This window comes from Suillus fuscotomentosus, assembly GCF_016647785.1.
Source record: "Suillus fuscotomentosus strain FC203 chromosome Unknown F5891scaffold_63, whole genome shotgun sequence".
Taxonomy (NCBI): Eukaryota; Fungi; Basidiomycota; class Agaricomycetes; order Boletales; family Suillaceae; genus Suillus; species Suillus fuscotomentosus.
Genome location: NW_024539575.1, coordinates 157,825 through 175,632, shown reverse-complemented (window position 1 = coordinate 175,632; position 17,808 = coordinate 157,825). Strand labels below are relative to the sequence as shown.

Here is a 17,808-nt window from a genome sequence, read left to right as displayed (position 1 = left end):
TGGTTAAGAATGCCAGTGAGGATGCCCAGGTTTGGGTTTTTTTTTTGAATAATGGTGATTTGTGTTCTCTGGATATCTCACACTCACCTCATGATGAACTTGAACCATAGGTCAGATGGTATCCATAGGATCAGGTCAGATTGTATATATTCTTCCACCTTGGTGTATGGTAATTAGTGTTGTGTCAAGGTACTAGATTTAAAATTGCTCACCTTTGAAATAATATCATTCAGAATAATAATGGCAGCCTTTCCACTGACCCTGTACTCATCCCAATCTTTACATGTCTTTCTCTTACAACCAGTCAAAGTTGTCATGATCTCAGAGCATTCCGCCATGTATGATGGAGACACTTTGTAAGCATCACTGCAGCAGTGAGGCTCACTTTATTTCTGGTAGTTCGCACAGCTTCATAGTAAAGGTTGTATGCACTCCTGAATGCGACATGGATCTGATGAGCCCTCTCCTGTTGCATCTCTGCCTATATTGCACCATATCTGGAGAGCGTATTATGATGATGTATTTCTCCCCTTTTGTACCCCCCTGCTCCAAATGAGGCCTCCAAGGTGTCTAATCTCCAAAGACCAACCACAGGAACAGTTGATACATGTGGTGTAAACGATACGCCCACATCGACTAACATCTCCCTGCATGTCCTATCCTACATATGATGCCAATCAAGGTCTGGGAGGTTTTCAATCAGTGCTTCTTCTAGCCTGCTATATTGTCCTCTCTGGTCATCCTTTGTGAGGAGTTTTATTCCTTTCCCTTGAGTACAAAGAAACACAAGCTATACATACTTAACTGCTCAAGTCCATCTGTGATGATCTCCTGTACATGTTTTTGGACCTGGATGAAGTCGTCATTAGACAGAGGAATTGTTTTTGGAGCTCCCTGTTTGCCTGAACAACAAGGAGCACTCCTGTTCTTATATCTTGCCTCCCCGAGGGTTTGCTTTAGGTAAGGGTTCCAGCTGGTGTTGCTGGAGTGGCCAATTGATGGAAGTCGTACCATATCGTAAAATATGTCAATCACGTTGTAGAGACTCGTGCGTCTCATGGCGTGATATGGCAGTTTCCACCAAGGAGTACATACATAGCATGAACTTGTAGTGTCACTCTGTGTGCTACCCGCAGCTATCCCTATATGAGGTGCAGCTTTCCCGCGCAATGTGCGCCATGCGCGCACCCTTCCCACGCTTCACGATGTATATGCGTGCGCACTTTCCCACGCTAGAGCGCCCTATAGTGCCAGCCATCCAGATGCATCCATCCACTGTCCTCCAAGTTCTCTAGTGCGTATATTTCCGTTTCTCTCATTGTATATTATTCCACCTTATTTTTATCATGGACCCTTACTTATATATATCTCTACATACCTACTCAGTAGCACTTCGGCTCTGCATTACAGCACTTAGGCGCGCTATATAAGTGCCAGCAGTACATAATACTATGACACTACTTTTACCTTACCTTACCCAACTTTACCCACTATCTAAGGTAGCAGTCATGTGGATTCTACCTACCTCACGTGACAAGTGTGATGAAAAAGTGACTGAAGACAAAATTGTAATATCAATTAATCAGAAGCCTTATGCATTAAATGGCTACACAGTTACATTGGTAGTAATACTGCGGACATTTTCTGTTAATCAGAATTAACAGAAATGGAGTAGAACATTTGTTATTTGAAATATCAGAAATTCTCGCACCTGCTTACACACTTATCCTGTGCTGCGCCACAGTCAGTCACAATCACGTGAGGTAGGTAGAATCCGCACGACTGCTACCTTACCTAGAAGAACAATAGTAGAAATCTATTCACTTATACTTCGCATCTCTCTTCACTTATCTTGCATTATATTATCACTTAAGCTTAGTCTCTATCATTTCTGCATATGTGTGCGCGCTTTCCCACGCTTCGCGCCAATACGCGCGCGTGTTCCCACACCTCACTTCAGCGTGTACCTCTAGATCTTCGCTGCACTCACTTCCCCTTTAAGGTCGAACGCACTTGTCTCCTCAAGTAACGCAGACTAGGCAATGCGTGACCTTACAACATTTTTTAGATACAGTCAGGAGCATCATTTGTTCCTCACAGTATTGTTGTTTCTACAACGTCCTGCAGAATCAATGTGATTGCTCTACCATTGACTGGGTGTCAATTCATCCATCAACCATCTGCATCCTGTTGTTAAGACCATGCACAAAGGGTAGGACTGATTCTGAGGGGCTTGGCTTCAGCTCGTGCACTGCGCCCCTTACCCGAATATGTGCCCTTAATTTCAGATTGGTGTCCGAGGAAAGTCTGAAGACGTCCGAAGGACATCCAAAGGTGTGGGAAACTTCGGAAGGACTTTCCGGACGGGTGCAAGTAACTTCCGGAAATTACGATGAGGTTTCGTCCTGATACGGATATGTATAATGGCTACTCAGGACTTGTCCTGAGTAGAAGTAAACAGAGGAAAGGCTGCAAAGACAAAGTCCGAAGCAGAATAGGTCCGGAGGACTGCGGGAAAGATCCGGATGAACTTCCGGAAACTACGGAGGATCAGATGAGCAGATGAGCGGAGTATCAGATAAGCAGAGCTCCGGCCTAGGGAGAAACTCCCTAGGCCTGAGATGGATAACAACTAAGTTGGAAGACTAGAACTGATATGAGGACTTAGAGTGAAGACTAGTGTGAGGACTAATATGATATTCAGACTGAGGTACTACAAGACATATACACGAGTTTATATACTAAGAGAAATAATGGAAGGATCAATAAGCAGAGTCCGAGGCTATGTATGAAGCATATGCAAAGGTTGACAAATGCAAGTCGGAAATGAACATAGGTTAATGGATCAGTAAGCATACCGGTAATAGATATAACTGAGGTACCGGTAACAAGGAATACCGGATGGGCTGTGTTAACATTATATGCACAGGAAATGAATTATGAAGCTTATCGTATATCAGATAGGAAACGGATCTATGTATACATCAGATTGGACCAGATCGGATATGGTCTGGATGAGATGCGTGGATATATAGGATGTGGCATTAGGGCGATCGGACAAGGATGGATGATGCAGGCTAGCTGTGAAGGATAAGGGATCTGGATGTGGACATGTGGATGTGGATGTGCAGAGGTGCAGGGATCTGGATGAGTACTGGAGACATGGATAGGACATCTGAAGGTCCAGATGAGGCGTGGGAATATTATCGGATGTAGGTCTGGAATATGGGATATGACACCTGTGTAGACTGGTAGGAGTACTGCCATAGTTAGATGAGGGAATCACTCCATGACTCCTTGACTCCAGGTTGAGACCCTTTTGCGAGAAGCTCTGGCAAATGCAAACCTCTGCAAATCACCCACATTGTTGGGTTGAGGGAGTTTATCAGGAGCCACTGGAATGTGTGTTCCAACAGCATGTAGAGATATGGAATTGTGATTGTGCAACCCAGTCAATTCCTTGTTTGATTTTCTCCCTGCTCATTTATTTGGCCTTCCCCACTGTTGCTTGACTGCATTCTGTGGCTTCACAGGTTTAATAGGAACTGCATGAATACTGACATGGAAGACCTGCTTTCTACCACTATTTCTGCAGTTGTTTCTCACTCTAAATGTCTACCTGCATTGCCTCGATATCTCCTGAGTAGGATGACTCCAAAATTAACATCCGGTCCATGGTGTGGATGTAAAGCACTTACAATTATCCCGTCATCTTGCCCGTTTTTATTTCGCCTTCCCTGCTGTTGCATAGTTTCAGTTTTTTGCTTCTCCACTACAGCCTTCCTTCCATGTGTAGCAGCCCCTTCATCAAAAATTCCACAAGCTACTATGGCAGCTTGTAGTTAAGTGAGATTGTCCCCTCTTTCAGTCATTCCCTCGTCATTATGTAGATTATGTTCTGCACTGTAATGAGGGCTTACACCCCTAGATCCATTAGGAGCCTAATTCAGGATTTTGGCTGATGCCATCACATCCATGATACCTATGTAAAACATGACAATTAGATGGTCAGATCACAAGAGATGACTTACCATCCAACTGTGGTATGTGGATAATAGAATAGATGTCCTGTTGTTCAGCATCATTTCTGTCATTATGCATTTCACTCCAACCAGTGGCATGTATTGATGCTGTATATCCTAAGCTGACTGACTCAACAGTCAATCATATACCTCATGAGTATAGATTACTGGACCTACATTTATCCTGTTGTCCCACAAGGTATTCTTTTGGTCATTCACACTGTCAAGCCACTTTATTTGCAGCTTCCCCCTCGTTTACAATTCCATAGGCTCCTATAGCAGCCTGGAGTTTGGTACACATATCTTCCTCTATTGTCATTTCCTCCTCACAATGCTGAGCAGTTGTGGGATTTTGATATGGCTTTGTACCCTTCCACCTGACAGATGCAGCATGTATATGTCCAACTGAATTTTCCCCTTGCTGTATAGCTAACGGTTCCTCAAGGACTGTATTGGGAAAAATGACACATTTTCCACAATTAGGTTGCTGAGTATGAGTCAAGAATTCCACCTTGTGCATGGCAAATACTTGCTTCTGATTTGTTTCTCTATCTAATCCTCATTGACACATATGTAAGAGATGATGATTCATGGACTCACAATTGGTTTTTGATTTGACAACCTTCTTTTTTTGCCTGTCCTGTGGACATTTATCTTCTATCATATAATACAATGAGGCATCCAAAATTTCACAATTGTATGTAGCTGCCAGTAACTCGTCTTCGTCTTCGTTTGTATTCCACCCATTATCCGACACATCATTTCTTTCAGCCCTCCACTCCAGTGAGCTCAATTCAAGGATTTCACAATTGATTATTTTCTGCATTATGAGCAATGTATTCTCCTCCAACAGCAGCTGACCTGAAGGAATCATGGTAGAATAGCAGTGTAGAATCTGTAGATGTAGTATGGGTGTTATGTATACAGTCATACAAGTACTCCATGTTGTTATTGTTTACATAAGTGCACAGCCTATAAGATAATTTGAATTTGAATTTTCATACTTGGCCAAGCAAACTACCAACATCCTGTGATAATGAGTATGATTTTAGAGCATAAAGTTAATTGTAAAAGACAAGAGATGCATGTCCTAAGAGCAGGACATGACAGAGGCACCATCAGTGGCAGGTAAGCAGGTCAAAATACAAGATGATGTACACTTTGTCTGTAGGACTTGAGCAGGACATGGTCATGGTGCCATCAGTGTTCAATGTTACCTAAGAGGCTTGAAAGACGAGGTAACCCATATGTATTCACCATTTTATCATGAATATTTGACCACAACTAATGGTAAATATTTTCTGACTCTGGTCTTTGCAACCACAGCCTTGTAATCAAATAATTTGTCCTTAAATTTGAGTAGGACACAGTGTGGAGCCATATTTGGCCCACAGGTGTCTCAGGTTAGTATCACGAACTAGCCACCTTATCTGAGAAGGGAATGTGTGACAAGATGTCTGGAAGAACTTTCCTTAGAACCAGCCAAGTCTCTTGCAGACACTGGTACAGTCAGGATGGTCACTCGTGACCGTTCTGCTAAAACCAGCTATAAACGGTGTACACTTTTAGTGAACCGTGACAATGAGGATCTGGTTGGTAGTGGGGATACTGCCCTTTCTGTTCCTGTGGATGATTCGTGGTATGTGATTGAACCAGATGAAAGCATTATTTTTGTCAATTCTAAGGGTATGAATAGTCTTTCTGTCTCCTGCATGTGGTTAATTGGGTGTATAGGATCTGTTACACTCGCTGTACTCTGCAGCAAGTATGGCCAGCATCCTGACCTGTTGACTTATGTCAATAGTATCATCGACGAGGCTGTCAATGACCGCAAGGGGGTCAGGGTGAGTTTTTCCTCCTTTCAGTTTGATATATTTCTGATGGGCTGGATAGCCTACCCATGGGAGGGAGCTGGTTCAGTTCAGCTGGAATGCTGGTCCTCGTCATGCACGTGTCTTCAGTCTGGTGAACAACTTTACCAATAAGAAGAAGCTGTCCATGGCTACAAGGCAGCAGAAGGACTCCTGTGCTTTAGGAATTCTGGCTTTGAGCTGGAACTTGCTCATAGCTAGTCTCCCTGCTGAGGTCAGTACATCATGTATTGAGGCAATTGATGAGGCAGGCCTGCCTGCAATACAGTCAAAGGCAATGACTTAGGTGAGTGTCTTACATATGTATAATCTTCATTACTGGTAACTTACATATAATACCTAGACTTTGGGTATACCCTAGACTTACCTGGTGGTCCTCTCTGCTTTTCGACAGCTGAGCGGGCTCCCTCTGAGGCATATATGTCACAGAATTATGAGTCGTAAGTGGATTGCATCTAATTAGTAATGCCACTTTTCGATGTCGCATCTAGCCCCATTCACACAGACCAACTCTATGCCCCTTATGCGATGAACTGGGTTACTCTTCATGCTATCATGGATCCAGAGCAATGTCAGCTTCATGTTGGTCGTAGTTCTGGTGGAAATTATGTGGATGTCTCCCTCAAGGTAGTGGTGAAATGTGCCACTGACATAGTCATGGTATTTTTGTCTCTCATTGCAGCTCCACACTTTAATTTTGCTGACAACTGGTGCCACAGAGTATGCAACCCTGTTTCCAGCATAGTACAACCCTTGCTCAAGATGGTGTCTGCAGACAAGGAACTGCCATCAATTTTTTGAGGCACATCAAGCAAGCCTTTGATGAGGCAATTGCAATTGAAGGTGATGTCAAGGCAATAGTTATCCGACTTGTAGAGGAAGAAGAGTGAAATTATGGATCGTATCCAGGTAGTCATCCAGTAGTATACATACTGGTCTACAATCGTCACTAAGTTTGCCTTCAATAAAGTACTATCCTGAATTTTTCATACTTTTTTTTTGGCATGAGTCTTTTGTTTTTTGGGCGACATGATATAATTTTGGGGCGACACACAATAGTTTTCAGGGCGACACAATTTCCTTTTTCGGGGTGTCACACTAATTCAATTTCGGGGGAGGCACACTTTTTATTTTGGGGGGGCACAATAATATTTGTGCAGATTCAGCAGCATAGTCTGGGAGGTACCATCTGATGATGGCACTGGATGCATCAAGAATTGTGGCAGGTTCGTCAACCAACCTTTTACCTTCATGGCCAGGAGGACACCTCTCAAGCAACTTTGCCTCTCTTTGTTCATTATGCCTGGTGTCCTTCGGGGAGATCAATTTGCTATATCTTGCAATATCCATCTGCATCTGAACTCTCATGCAGGAATTTGAATGATAAAACAAATTTTCCGAATCTGCAGGAAGACCCACTGAGATTTTCATATGCCTTTATGAGTACATCAGCCAAGTGATCGCATGCCATCACCAGATCAGTGTCTAGGTTGGGAGAAGGTATGACTGGGCCTCCTCCAGTCTTCTCTGCCTTGAATTTCTGTTCGGTATATTCCCCTGCTTCATAAGTCACAGTCAGGGCCCAAGTGCGCCAGATGTTTATGCTATCAGGAGTGGAAGGGGAAGAACCATTCATGCTGGATGTCAATCTTGGAAAATCAGACACTGAATGCTGGATGTCCGGACTTTGGTGTTAAAGGGGGTGGAGATAGAGAGGATCAGATAAGGGAGCCTGGGATAATTTTGGCTGTCAAAGATGTATTATTATCCATTGCTCAATGAAATACTACCTGATTGGAAGTGTGCTGGTCATCAGATATTTATTTGTCGACTCCCAGGTCCCAGAACTCGGAAGTCGGTACAGTTGACCCAAATTTGAGTGGTCGGAACTTGGCATCTCATAGGGCAACACAAGCTTTGCACTGCCATGTCAGGAGATCACCTGCCGCTCCGGGAACTCGGTAACTTTGATTTATTACCTCCTCTGAATATGGTTGACTCACATTTTGGTGGTCAGAACTTGGCTTCTCATAGGGCAACACAAGCTTCACACCCCGGATTCCACATTCTGCAAGACAACCTACGCTGGTATCAAAGGCCATGTCAAGAGAGCACCTGCTGCTGTCTTTAGAAACATCTCAACTTCGGTTGGCCATTTAACATGGAAAGTATTAACTAAATTATGTGTTGAGTTCCAGGTCCTGGAACTCGGAACTCGGTACAGTTGACTCAAATTCTGGTGGTCAGAACTTGGCTTCTCATAGGGCAACACAAGCTTTGCACCCCGGATTCCACATTCTGCAAGACAACCTGTGCACCATCAAAGGCCATGTCAACACAGAAAGTATTAACTAAATTATGTGTTGAGTTCCAGGTCCTGGAACTTGGAGCTCAGTACAGTTGACTCAAATTCTGGTGCTCAGAACTTGGCTTCTCGTAGGGCAACACAAGCTTCACACCCTGGATTTCACATTCTGCAAGACAACCTACCTAATATTCATGTACATCAGCCAACTCATCTACTCTATATATTCCCTGCATGGGCCCACCCGCCTCCATTGGGAATAATTTGCCTTCCGGCCTATCCGTCATAGTCGAGGATATTTTTATCATGGGCCCATGGTCCGCTGGCCAATATCATATGGGATATTATGCATGTCTGTTCCCTCGTATTATATAGAGATAGGTCACTGTAATATGTGGATATGCTACATGTGCAAAAATGTCAGTATTTTGGTAATATCTCCACATCCCGACTGCTGTTTTCTTTCATTCTGGGCTCATATTAATCCTTGAGTATCCCTCTAAAATATATACCATCCCAGGAAGAGAAAGCAATTTTGAATTTTGAAACCTATTTCTGTTTTGACCATATAAGTCTAGCTCCCCTCTAGTGTTTTCCCTGGTGCAATGCGAGAAGTGTGTCCACCCGTACCCCCCACAGAATTCTGTTCTTGTTGAATGACATAATCATTTTGTTGATATGCATGTTGTCCTTCAGCCTATTGTTGTATGTTACCAATCTTAATATATTCATGATTATGAGGATGTTGATATTCCCCATTCCAATCTTCATAACTGCGACCACCACATCATGTCATTTGGTTTCAAACACCACTCCATCCTTCATCAATGTTGCCTGCACCAGTCGGGTATTTCATTTAAATGTGTTGCTACTCAAGGCAACCTTCTGCCATATTGTACATTATTTTCCTCACTCAGCATTATATTCACTCACATTGTCATCATCATTAGTGGCTTTCTTCTTGCCTTTGCATAGTGACATCTTGATTTTGTTGAAGGTTGGTTTTGATCTTTATCGTGTTATCAATCATTACTTATCCTCATTGATTACATACTCTCCCTGCCCTGAACCCTCTACTGCCTCATGGTCTTATACACCATGGACTTTCACTATGTTAACTATTTGTTAAGGTCATGCTCTCGTAGGATCGGATCCGAAGGACTTCGGCCTCAGCTTGTACGCTGTGCCCCTTTCCCAAGTACTGTCCCTTATTTCAAAGTACTAACGATAACGCGTCCGAAGGTCCGGACGGGTCTCGTAGTATATCCGGATGTCTTCCGGATATCGGAAACATATATAAGACTAATCCGGATGTATCCGAACTAGAAACTAACAGAGTAAGACTACCCGAAGGTAGAGCCGAGGATATAGACTATCGGAATCTATCCGAAGTCTCGGAGGGTGACAAGAGTAAGAAGGACTCAAGTCCGGAGGACAGAAAGAGGACAAACTAAGATGATATTCGAACTGAGGTACTACAGGACATATACACGAGTTTATATACTATGAGGATAACGGAAGTATCAGTAAGTAAAGGTCCGAGGCTATGTACGAAGCATGTGCAAAGGTTATCAAACGTGAGTCGGAAATGAGACATAGGTTAACAGATCAGTAATCATACCGGTAATAAGTATAACCAAAACACCGGGAAGAGGAAATACCGAATAGGCTGTGTTTAACGTTATATGAACAGGAAATGAATTAGAAAGCTTATCGTAAATCGGATCGGAAGCGGATCTATACATCGGACCGGATCGGATCTCAGGGTCCGAAGTCCGGAAGAGAAGCGTGAATATATGGGATATGACACTATTAACTTGTTCACATATATTATAGTCTATATATAAATATATCAGTCTAATATTAGCAATTTACATATTGTAAGAACAGTATGACTTGCAATTTGCAAGTATCATGTGATATTTGAAAAGACAGTCCCAGGAGAGATAGACAGCACTAAGAAAACACTATTGTTACGCACTCAAATAGATCTGTTATGCGGAGCCCTAAGAGGGGCGTCGTCCGCTAACGTTCGTGACGTAACCGGAAGGGTCCGGTGTAGCGACTGAGACTGGCGACGTCGAGTCGGCAGATATCAGAGACGCGCGTGTCACGTGACTTCTAAGACGGATGTCTTCAAAGTCACTGACGGTCTCAAAGTAAGGACAGTCTTGTCCGAACGATGAGGTGGTCGATCGAGGTAGACTTAGGCGCGATGAGCACCTAAGAAAAGATACTAGAGACTGAAGCTGAGGGGGCTTCAGAGGGAAGTATGTTCGAGGGAAGATTGAGTAGATTCAAGTTAGGGAATCTAGTACAGAGTGACCGACTACTTATACTAAGTGGAAAGGGTTAAGGGCAAGGCTACCGTACTGTAGGTAAGGGCAAAGGGGAAACGGAAAGGGTATAGGTACGATGGTGGCAGAGCCTGATTAGTGATGTAAGGTCGAATGCGGAATGAGACCGAGAAACGTTGGAACGAGCCAACGGTAAATGATACAATGTGCAGCATGCACGAGTCAAAGGAAAGATAAGACAAGATAAGGAAAGCCACATTGGTGGCACGAGTCAGAACGAGTCATAGCCCGAAGGCACGTGCGCACGTTGGTGCGATAGGAGGGGGATGAGGGACAGGAACGGTCCCGAGGATCCGGTCAACGGATAGTCGGTAGAGAAGTGCGAGCCGGAGGCATACGAGGGCGAGGACGAAGGGGAAAAATGATAGGGGGGCCATGTAGCCGATGTTACTTGTAACATTACCCCCGTTTCAAGGTAGAGTTCCACGAACTCTTTAATCGTCGTCCAGAGGAACGTAGTCGTCCTGGTTGTTATACCATGCGGGGTCGAAGTCGAGGTCTTCGAGCCAGGAAGCGGCTTCGATTGCATTCTCTTCGCGTTCTTGCTCAAGACGAGCAGCGTCTTGGTCATACGCAGCTTCGAGCTGCTGCATGTCCCTGTAGAACCGGTCGGAAGAGGTTCCACGACGAAGGATCTTCCTGCCGTCAAGTCGAGGGCAGAAAGGAGTGAGATGTTTTGGGGCAAATTGCCCACAAATGCGGCAGAAGTATTGCGCGCAGTGTTTCTGTTTATGTCCGTAGACACGGCACTGGCGGCAGACAACGTTGCTGCGGTAGACCTGGGTGGTCTCGGTGGCATCACGACGTGCGTCGTTGATGGCGTCTTCCTGGGCTTCCTTGCGAGGATAGTGCCTAGTGAAGTTCTGGGTGCGCGGTCGATGCGCATGAGAGAGGGGTAGTCCTAGGGACAAGATGGATCGTGCACGAGCACGGTGATTTCGGCGTTGCGGAGTGGGGAGGGGTTCTGGAGAACCAATAGAGAGGTGTGGGACCGTCTCGGTGGGTACCCAATCGTCGGGGTTGAGAACAGGTGATGCGGGAGGGCATTCATCCAACTCTGGGATGATGATAGAGATGGTGTCGGCATCGAGGATGGGGGAGGGGTTACGTGGAGCGTAGAGCTCGCGTTCGTATTCGTTATAGAGACGGTCGATCTCGGGGTTGGTCAACTGGGTGACATTGGGGATCTGCTCTGGCGATTCAGAGCGGGGTAGCTGGGGAAGGAAGGGGGTCGGAGCTCTGTCATAGACAGCACGCTCGACGACTGCAAGCGGGTTGGGAGGGGGATTAAATGCCCGCTCCTCCTCGACGGCCATGACGGCGGCATGGAAGTTCCTGAGTTCAAACAGATTTAGCAGGGCTCGTTTGATCTTGCCTTGATTGTATCTGGTCGAGACGGTGGATAGGGAAGTCTCCCTAGCCAGGTCGATCCTGGCGATATCGCCGGTGAGGGCGTCGGTGGCCCTGAAGGCCTGGACGAGGTTCATGGTTATCTCGTCGTTGGTGCGGTTGAGATAGTTGTCGAGTCGGATTGCATACTGGGGATCGCAGATGACTGCTTCCCAGTAGGCCCGTTGCCTGTCTTGGACAACTGAGCGAAGGGATGGTCGTCGGAAGACGGTGTAGGAGGGCCTATCATGGCCATGCGTTGGCTGGCTCGTCGGGTCGGGGTCGGAGGCAGACGCATGAGAGGTAGCGGATCGGTGCGAGGAAACAGACGACGCTGAGGCCGACATAGTGGAGCGTCTTTCCTTGGGTAGTGGCGTAGGTGGGGTATTGGGTAGTGGGTCTCTGTTTGTCGACGGGTGTGGATTTCTTGGGGCGGTGGCGATTGCGGATTCGTTGGCGATGGAAGGCTTTGGTATCGGTGTGGATGGGTTCGCTGGTGGGGTCAGCCCTAGTGTAGTGAGGGCGGTAGGAGAAGTTGCGGTGGCGGTTGTTGATTAACATGAGATGGCGTTTGAAGCGATCTTGAGTCGCTTCTTATACGCCTTCAGGAGCTCCGCTGCGGACTTCAATTCTGTTTCGGGGAGCCACGTTCGTTCGGAGGCAGGATAGCCAACCCAAGACACGAGGTACCGGCGACGTGATCCGGTACCCTTGTGTTGGAGGATTGCTTCCACTTCGTAGTGTTCCTCTCCATCGATAAGATCAGGAGGAGGTTCGGTGAAATTCGGTCCATGCACGTCTGTCTCCTGATAGGAGGAAAGTTCCGAGGCATGGAACGTGGGATGGATACGCCAACTGGCAGGCAGCTTGAGCTGGAACGTGATGGGGGAGAGGACCTTCTGGATTGGGAAGGGTCCATATCGTTTCGGGGCGAGTTTCCTAGAAGGGAATCCGGTGATCAGGTTCGTGGCGGATAGCCATACCTTATCACCAACGTTCCATGGCTTGTAACGCTGGCCATAGGAACGATCAGCCATGCGTTGCTGCGCGAGGCTGTGGCATGCAAGGGCTTCTTCACGGATTTTGGCGAGTGATTTGACTCGGTCTTCGGCGGTTGGTAGGGTAGAGTCGGGGAAGAGATGGGGGATGCCTCGTGGTTCGTAGCCCATCATGAGATAGAAGGGAGAGGCATTTCTGGCAGAGTGTCGTCGGGAGTTATGAACAAATTCGGCCATAGGCAAGTGCTTTGCCCATTCGGAGGGAGTCGTCCGGCAGTAGATCCGGAGGTAGGTTTCGAGCTCTTGGTTGAGCCGTTCGGTCTGGCCATCTGTCTGAGGGTGATAGGCAGTGGAAAGTGCGACTTGGTAGTCGAGGAGTCGTCCTAGCTCCTTTGCTAGCTTCGAGGCGAATTGGGGGCCTCGGTCCGAGATGATCTTGTCATAGAGTCCGAAGCGCATGAACACTTTCTTGAAGAAAAGTTCGGCTACTCCTTCCGCTGTGATGGTTTTTCTGCAAGGGCAGAGAATTACCCCCTTCGTAAGCCCATGGTCTACCACGACCATGACAGAATCGTAGCCGGCGCTCTCGGGGAGGTCGGTGATTAAATCAACCGAGACCTGAGCGAAGGGCCGGAGGGCCGAGGAGGGTATCGGGGTGAGGGGAGGTGTCGTGGGGTGGGTGTTAACCTTCATCTGCTGGCACATGGCGCAGCCATCGACGTATTTCCTAATGAAGGAGCCCATTCCGGGCCACCAGTAGGATTTCTTGACGTTCCATTCGGTACCGGAATGCCCGGGGTGCCCGGCGGTTGGGTGATCGTGATGTAGAGACAACACGCGATGCCGGAGGTCGGGGGGAACGTAGGCACGATCCTTATAGAAGAGAACACCATCGGTGAACCTCCAATCGGAAAGTGCAGACTTCATGGGGGGTGCGCACACCCCGGAAAGGGCGTCCAGGGCTGTTTTCACAGTCTGGTCGGAGGGGTCGTCAGAGAGTCATTGAAACTCGTCTGCGAGTTCAGCGTCGATTAGACGGGTGAACAGGGTGTCGGGGAGGAGGATACGATCCTCGTTATCCTGACCAGCTATAGCGTGGTCCGGACGGCGGGACAAGGCATCTGGTGCAGCGAGCTTTGTTCCAGGAACATGGTGAAGTTCCAGATCAAAGTTGGTGAGCGTGAGGTGCCACCGGGCCTGTCGTCGGGTGAGTCGTTGCGCGGAGCGGAAATAGATCAGGTTCTTGTGATCCGTGAAGACAATGACTGGGTGAGGGTTTCCTTCGAGGAAGTGCCTCCAAGCCTGAAGGGCTCGGATGATGGCAAGGAGTTCTCGGTCGTAGATCTCGTAGTTCCGTTCGGCCGCGTTAAGGGACTGGGAGAGGTAGCCGCAGGGGTGGTAATCCCCATTGCTATCCGTCTGGAGCAAGACTGCTCCGGTCGCGAAGAGCGAGGCGTCAGTTGCAAGTGCAAACTGTCGCGAGGAGTCGGGGTTCCGCAGAACCGGTTCGGTGGTGAAAAGCTTCTTCAGATGCTGGAATGAAGCCTCGGTAGAATTGGACCAAGAGAAGGGGATCTCCTTCTTGGTTAGATCGAGGAGAGGGCGTGCGATGTCGGAGTAGTGGGGAATGAAATGACGGTAGAAGTTGCAGAATCCAAGAAAGGACCGCACGTCCTTGACCGAAGAGGGTTGTTGCCATTCGCTGATGCCTTTCAGCTTGGCAGTGTCCATAGCGACCTGTCCAGGTCGAATGATCATACCGAGGTACTCGACTTCTTGAGAGTCGAAAGTACATTTCTCGGGTTTGAGGAAGAGAGACTCTTTGCGGAGTTTCTCCAACACTCGGCGGGTCCTTTGCTGGTGTTCGTCCAGGTTATCTGAAAAGATCAGGATGTCGTCCATATAGACGATTAACCATCCTTCGTTCAGTTCTTCTGAAAATGTCTGGTTCATGTAAGCTTGGAAGGTGGCAGGTGAATTGCACAATCCGAAAAACATTACCTTGGGCTCGAAGAGCCCGTATGAGGTGGAGAATGCGGCTTTCCACCTGTCGTCGGGATGAATGAGGATATTGTTATATCCTGATCGTACGTCGACCTTTGTGAACCATTGCGCCTTGTTGAGTTTCGCAAGCAAGGGTGGTATCAAAGGGAGTGGGTATGCGTTCTTGATCGTCCATTCGTTGATGTATCGGTAGTCCTGGCAGGGGCGGAGAGAACCGTCCTTCTTGCCGACAAAGAAGAATCCAGCAGCTTGAGGAGACTTCGAGGGTTGGATGAAATCTTTGGCGAGGTGTTCGTCCAAAAATGCTTTGACAGCGTCGGTTTCCTTCGGTGAGAGCGGGTAGGCTCGAGAAGACTTCGGAATGAAGCCTTCCTTCGTTTCGATTTTGTGGTCTACTCCCGGTCGTGAGGGAGGGAGTTTGTTTAGACCGTCCTTTGCGAAGATGTCAGCAAAATCATGAAGATAGGAAGGTACCAGTTCTTCAAATGATTTCTTCTTCTTCTCCTGCGCGTCCTCCATAGCAAATTCTTGAGCTTTGTTGGAGGTCTTCGTGTAGTCCTGCTGAGAAGCGAGGATCCAGAGGTTCCGGAGAGGTTTTGCTCGTCTATGGAGAGCCTTCCGGATTTCTTTCTTCGAGGTCCCGTCCTTGGTGAGCGGAGTGTCGAAAGAGATGTTCTCGATGATCCGGACGGATGTTCCGTCCGAAGCATATTCCACTAGAACTTCATCGTCAGTGAGGGGATAAGTGGAGATCTCCTCAACTTTATCCGCGAGATGGGTCTGTCCGACCCAGACATCGTCCATGGTATTGAAGTCGGTGTCTTCGAAGGGCACGATGATTGGCGCCGTCTTCTTCTTGTTACGCTTCTTGCGTTTCTTGATTTCCTCGAGGCAATGTTGAGTGCCTTTGGGGAGTCGCTTGAGGGGCGAAAAGTCCTCGTCGTCGAGTTCTTCTAGGACAGCCTTTTCTCCACGAAAGAGATATGGCTTGGCCTTGCTTTCTCGCCGGGAGGCGTTGAGTTCCCTCTCCACCTCCTTTGACCTATTGGTCGCGGGCAGGGAGATCGTGTTGGCCTTCCAGTCGATATTGGGCATCATGGCACTAAGCCAAGGTTTTCCAAAAAGTAGATCATCATGCTTGGAAAGTTTCGTTACGTTGAACTTTCCATACATAAGTCTCCGATCGAGACGAATGAATAGCATGCAGTATTGGGTTACCTGTCCTGCCGAGGACGGGCTTCCATCTACTGTGGTGATCCGGAAGGGTTTCTTGAGTAGGTGGGTCCGGATCCCATTTCGCTTGACGAAGTCATAGCTAATGAAGGTCCCACCTGCCCCTGAGTCGATGATGGCGGTCGACTGAACGGTTTTGGCACTGCAAGAAGAGAAAAGTGTCACCGGGACACGAAACTCGTTGGATTTACCAACAGCTTTAGTATACAATGCGCAGATAGAGGGAATTGACCGTTCGGCAAGCCCTCTCCTTAAAAATCCTTTCTTTTGACAAGGTTGACTTCCATGTCTTCCTCGTCAGAAGACTCGTCAAGCTGGCGGACGCCAGACTTGCTTGGCTTCTTGCCTTTGTCTTCTTCGTCGTTCTTGTCTCCTCGGCGCACCTTCGGGTGGAACCGGGAGTCGTTTGCTCGATGGCCCTTCTCCTTGCATTTGAAGCAAAGGCCTTTATCGAAGCACTTCTGTCGTTCCTCAGGCGTGAGGGAACGATCAACATCCATAGCATCTGGATCGCGTTGGCGGACCTGAGGCTTGGGGACGTGCCGGTGCCCGGAAGGGCGTACCGATCTGTTGTTGGACACAACTGCTCTTGATCGCTTGTAGTTGGCTTCCAACTGTGTCGCGGCAGTGTACCATTTATCGATGGTGTTGGGGACGACCTCCTTCGTGTAGATGGCGGTTCGAAGTCCTGGTTTCAACCCTCTTTCGAAGAAGTGGATGAGGGCGACGTCCTGCTTGAGACTAGCAGTGGACGACAGGGTTTTGAACGTTGCGATGTAGGGCATCACGTCGCCAGTCTGGGTCAAACCATGAAGCTTGGTTAGAGCCTCAGTCATCCGGTCGACCGGGTGGAAGGATTCGGTGAAAGCCTTCCTGAAGTCCTTCCAGCTACCGAAGTCGACGGGAGTTTTGTCGAAGGCTGCTCGGTAGAAGGTGTCGGCCCAGACGCGGGCGTCTCCATCGTTCATATACTGGAGTGCAACAGCGACCTTGGTTTGGTCGGAGCTGTAGATCGTCGAGTTGATGAGGAAGTATGTCTCCACCGAGTACATCCAGCGCTCGGCATCATCGATGTTTCCATCATAGTTCTGTGGTACTCCAGCCTTTAGTTCAGGTCTGGATACGACCACTGTTGGTTGTGGGGTGGGGCCTCCGGACATTCTTGTTCCAGGGTTCGAGTTGAGGTTACCGTACGGTTGTTCGTCGGGAAACTCGTCGGAGGACATGTGGTCTTCTTCCGATTCTTCTTCTTCGGAGTCCGGAGTGTTGGGATCGCGTTCCCAAGGGTACTTCGGGATCCAGGTAGTCGTGGTGTCTGTCGGTTAATGGCCGTGCGGATGGCAGGGCGCAAAAAGGGGAAACTTGAATCTTTTGTTACGCACTCAAATAGATCTGTTATGCGGAGCCCTAAGAGGGGCGTCGTCCGCTAACGTTCGTGACGTAACCGGAAGGGTCCGGTGTAGCGACTGAGACTGGCGACGTCGAGTCGGCAGATATCAGAGACGCGCGTGTCACGTGACTTCTAAGACGGATGTCTTCAAAGTCACTGACGGTCTCAAAGTAAGGACAGTCTTGTCCGAACGATGAGGTGGTCGATCGAGGTAGACTTAGGCGCGATGAGCACCTAAG

At 47.8% G+C, this 17,808-nt stretch overlaps 2 protein-coding genes across 2 annotated transcripts; one reads left to right on the top strand and one right to left on the bottom strand.

Moving 5' to 3' along the window:
• Positions 1 to 3,941: 3,941 nt before the first annotated feature.
• Positions 3,942 to 4,896, bottom strand: F5891DRAFT_984026 (uncharacterized protein; the record flags this gene model as incomplete). The annotated part of the gene is made up of 4 exons (XM_041377393.1): positions 3,942 to 3,982; positions 4,032 to 4,068; positions 4,255 to 4,574; positions 4,623 to 4,896. 4 exons carry the CDS (start codon positions 4,894 to 4,896, stop codon positions 3,942 to 3,944), a joined length of 672 nt encoding a protein of 223 aa, XP_041221300.1.
• Positions 4,897 to 5,536: 640 nt separating this feature from the next.
• F5891DRAFT_1193902 (uncharacterized protein) lies at positions 5,537 to 6,783 on the top strand (the record flags this gene model as incomplete). The annotated part of the gene is made up of 7 exons (XM_041367848.1): positions 5,537 to 5,708; positions 5,757 to 5,866; positions 5,916 to 6,111; positions 6,162 to 6,179; positions 6,237 to 6,333; positions 6,385 to 6,553; positions 6,613 to 6,783. 7 exons carry the CDS (start codon positions 5,537 to 5,539, stop codon positions 6,781 to 6,783), a joined length of 933 nt encoding a protein of 310 aa, XP_041221299.1.
• Positions 6,784 to 17,808: the final 11,025 nt, after the last annotated feature.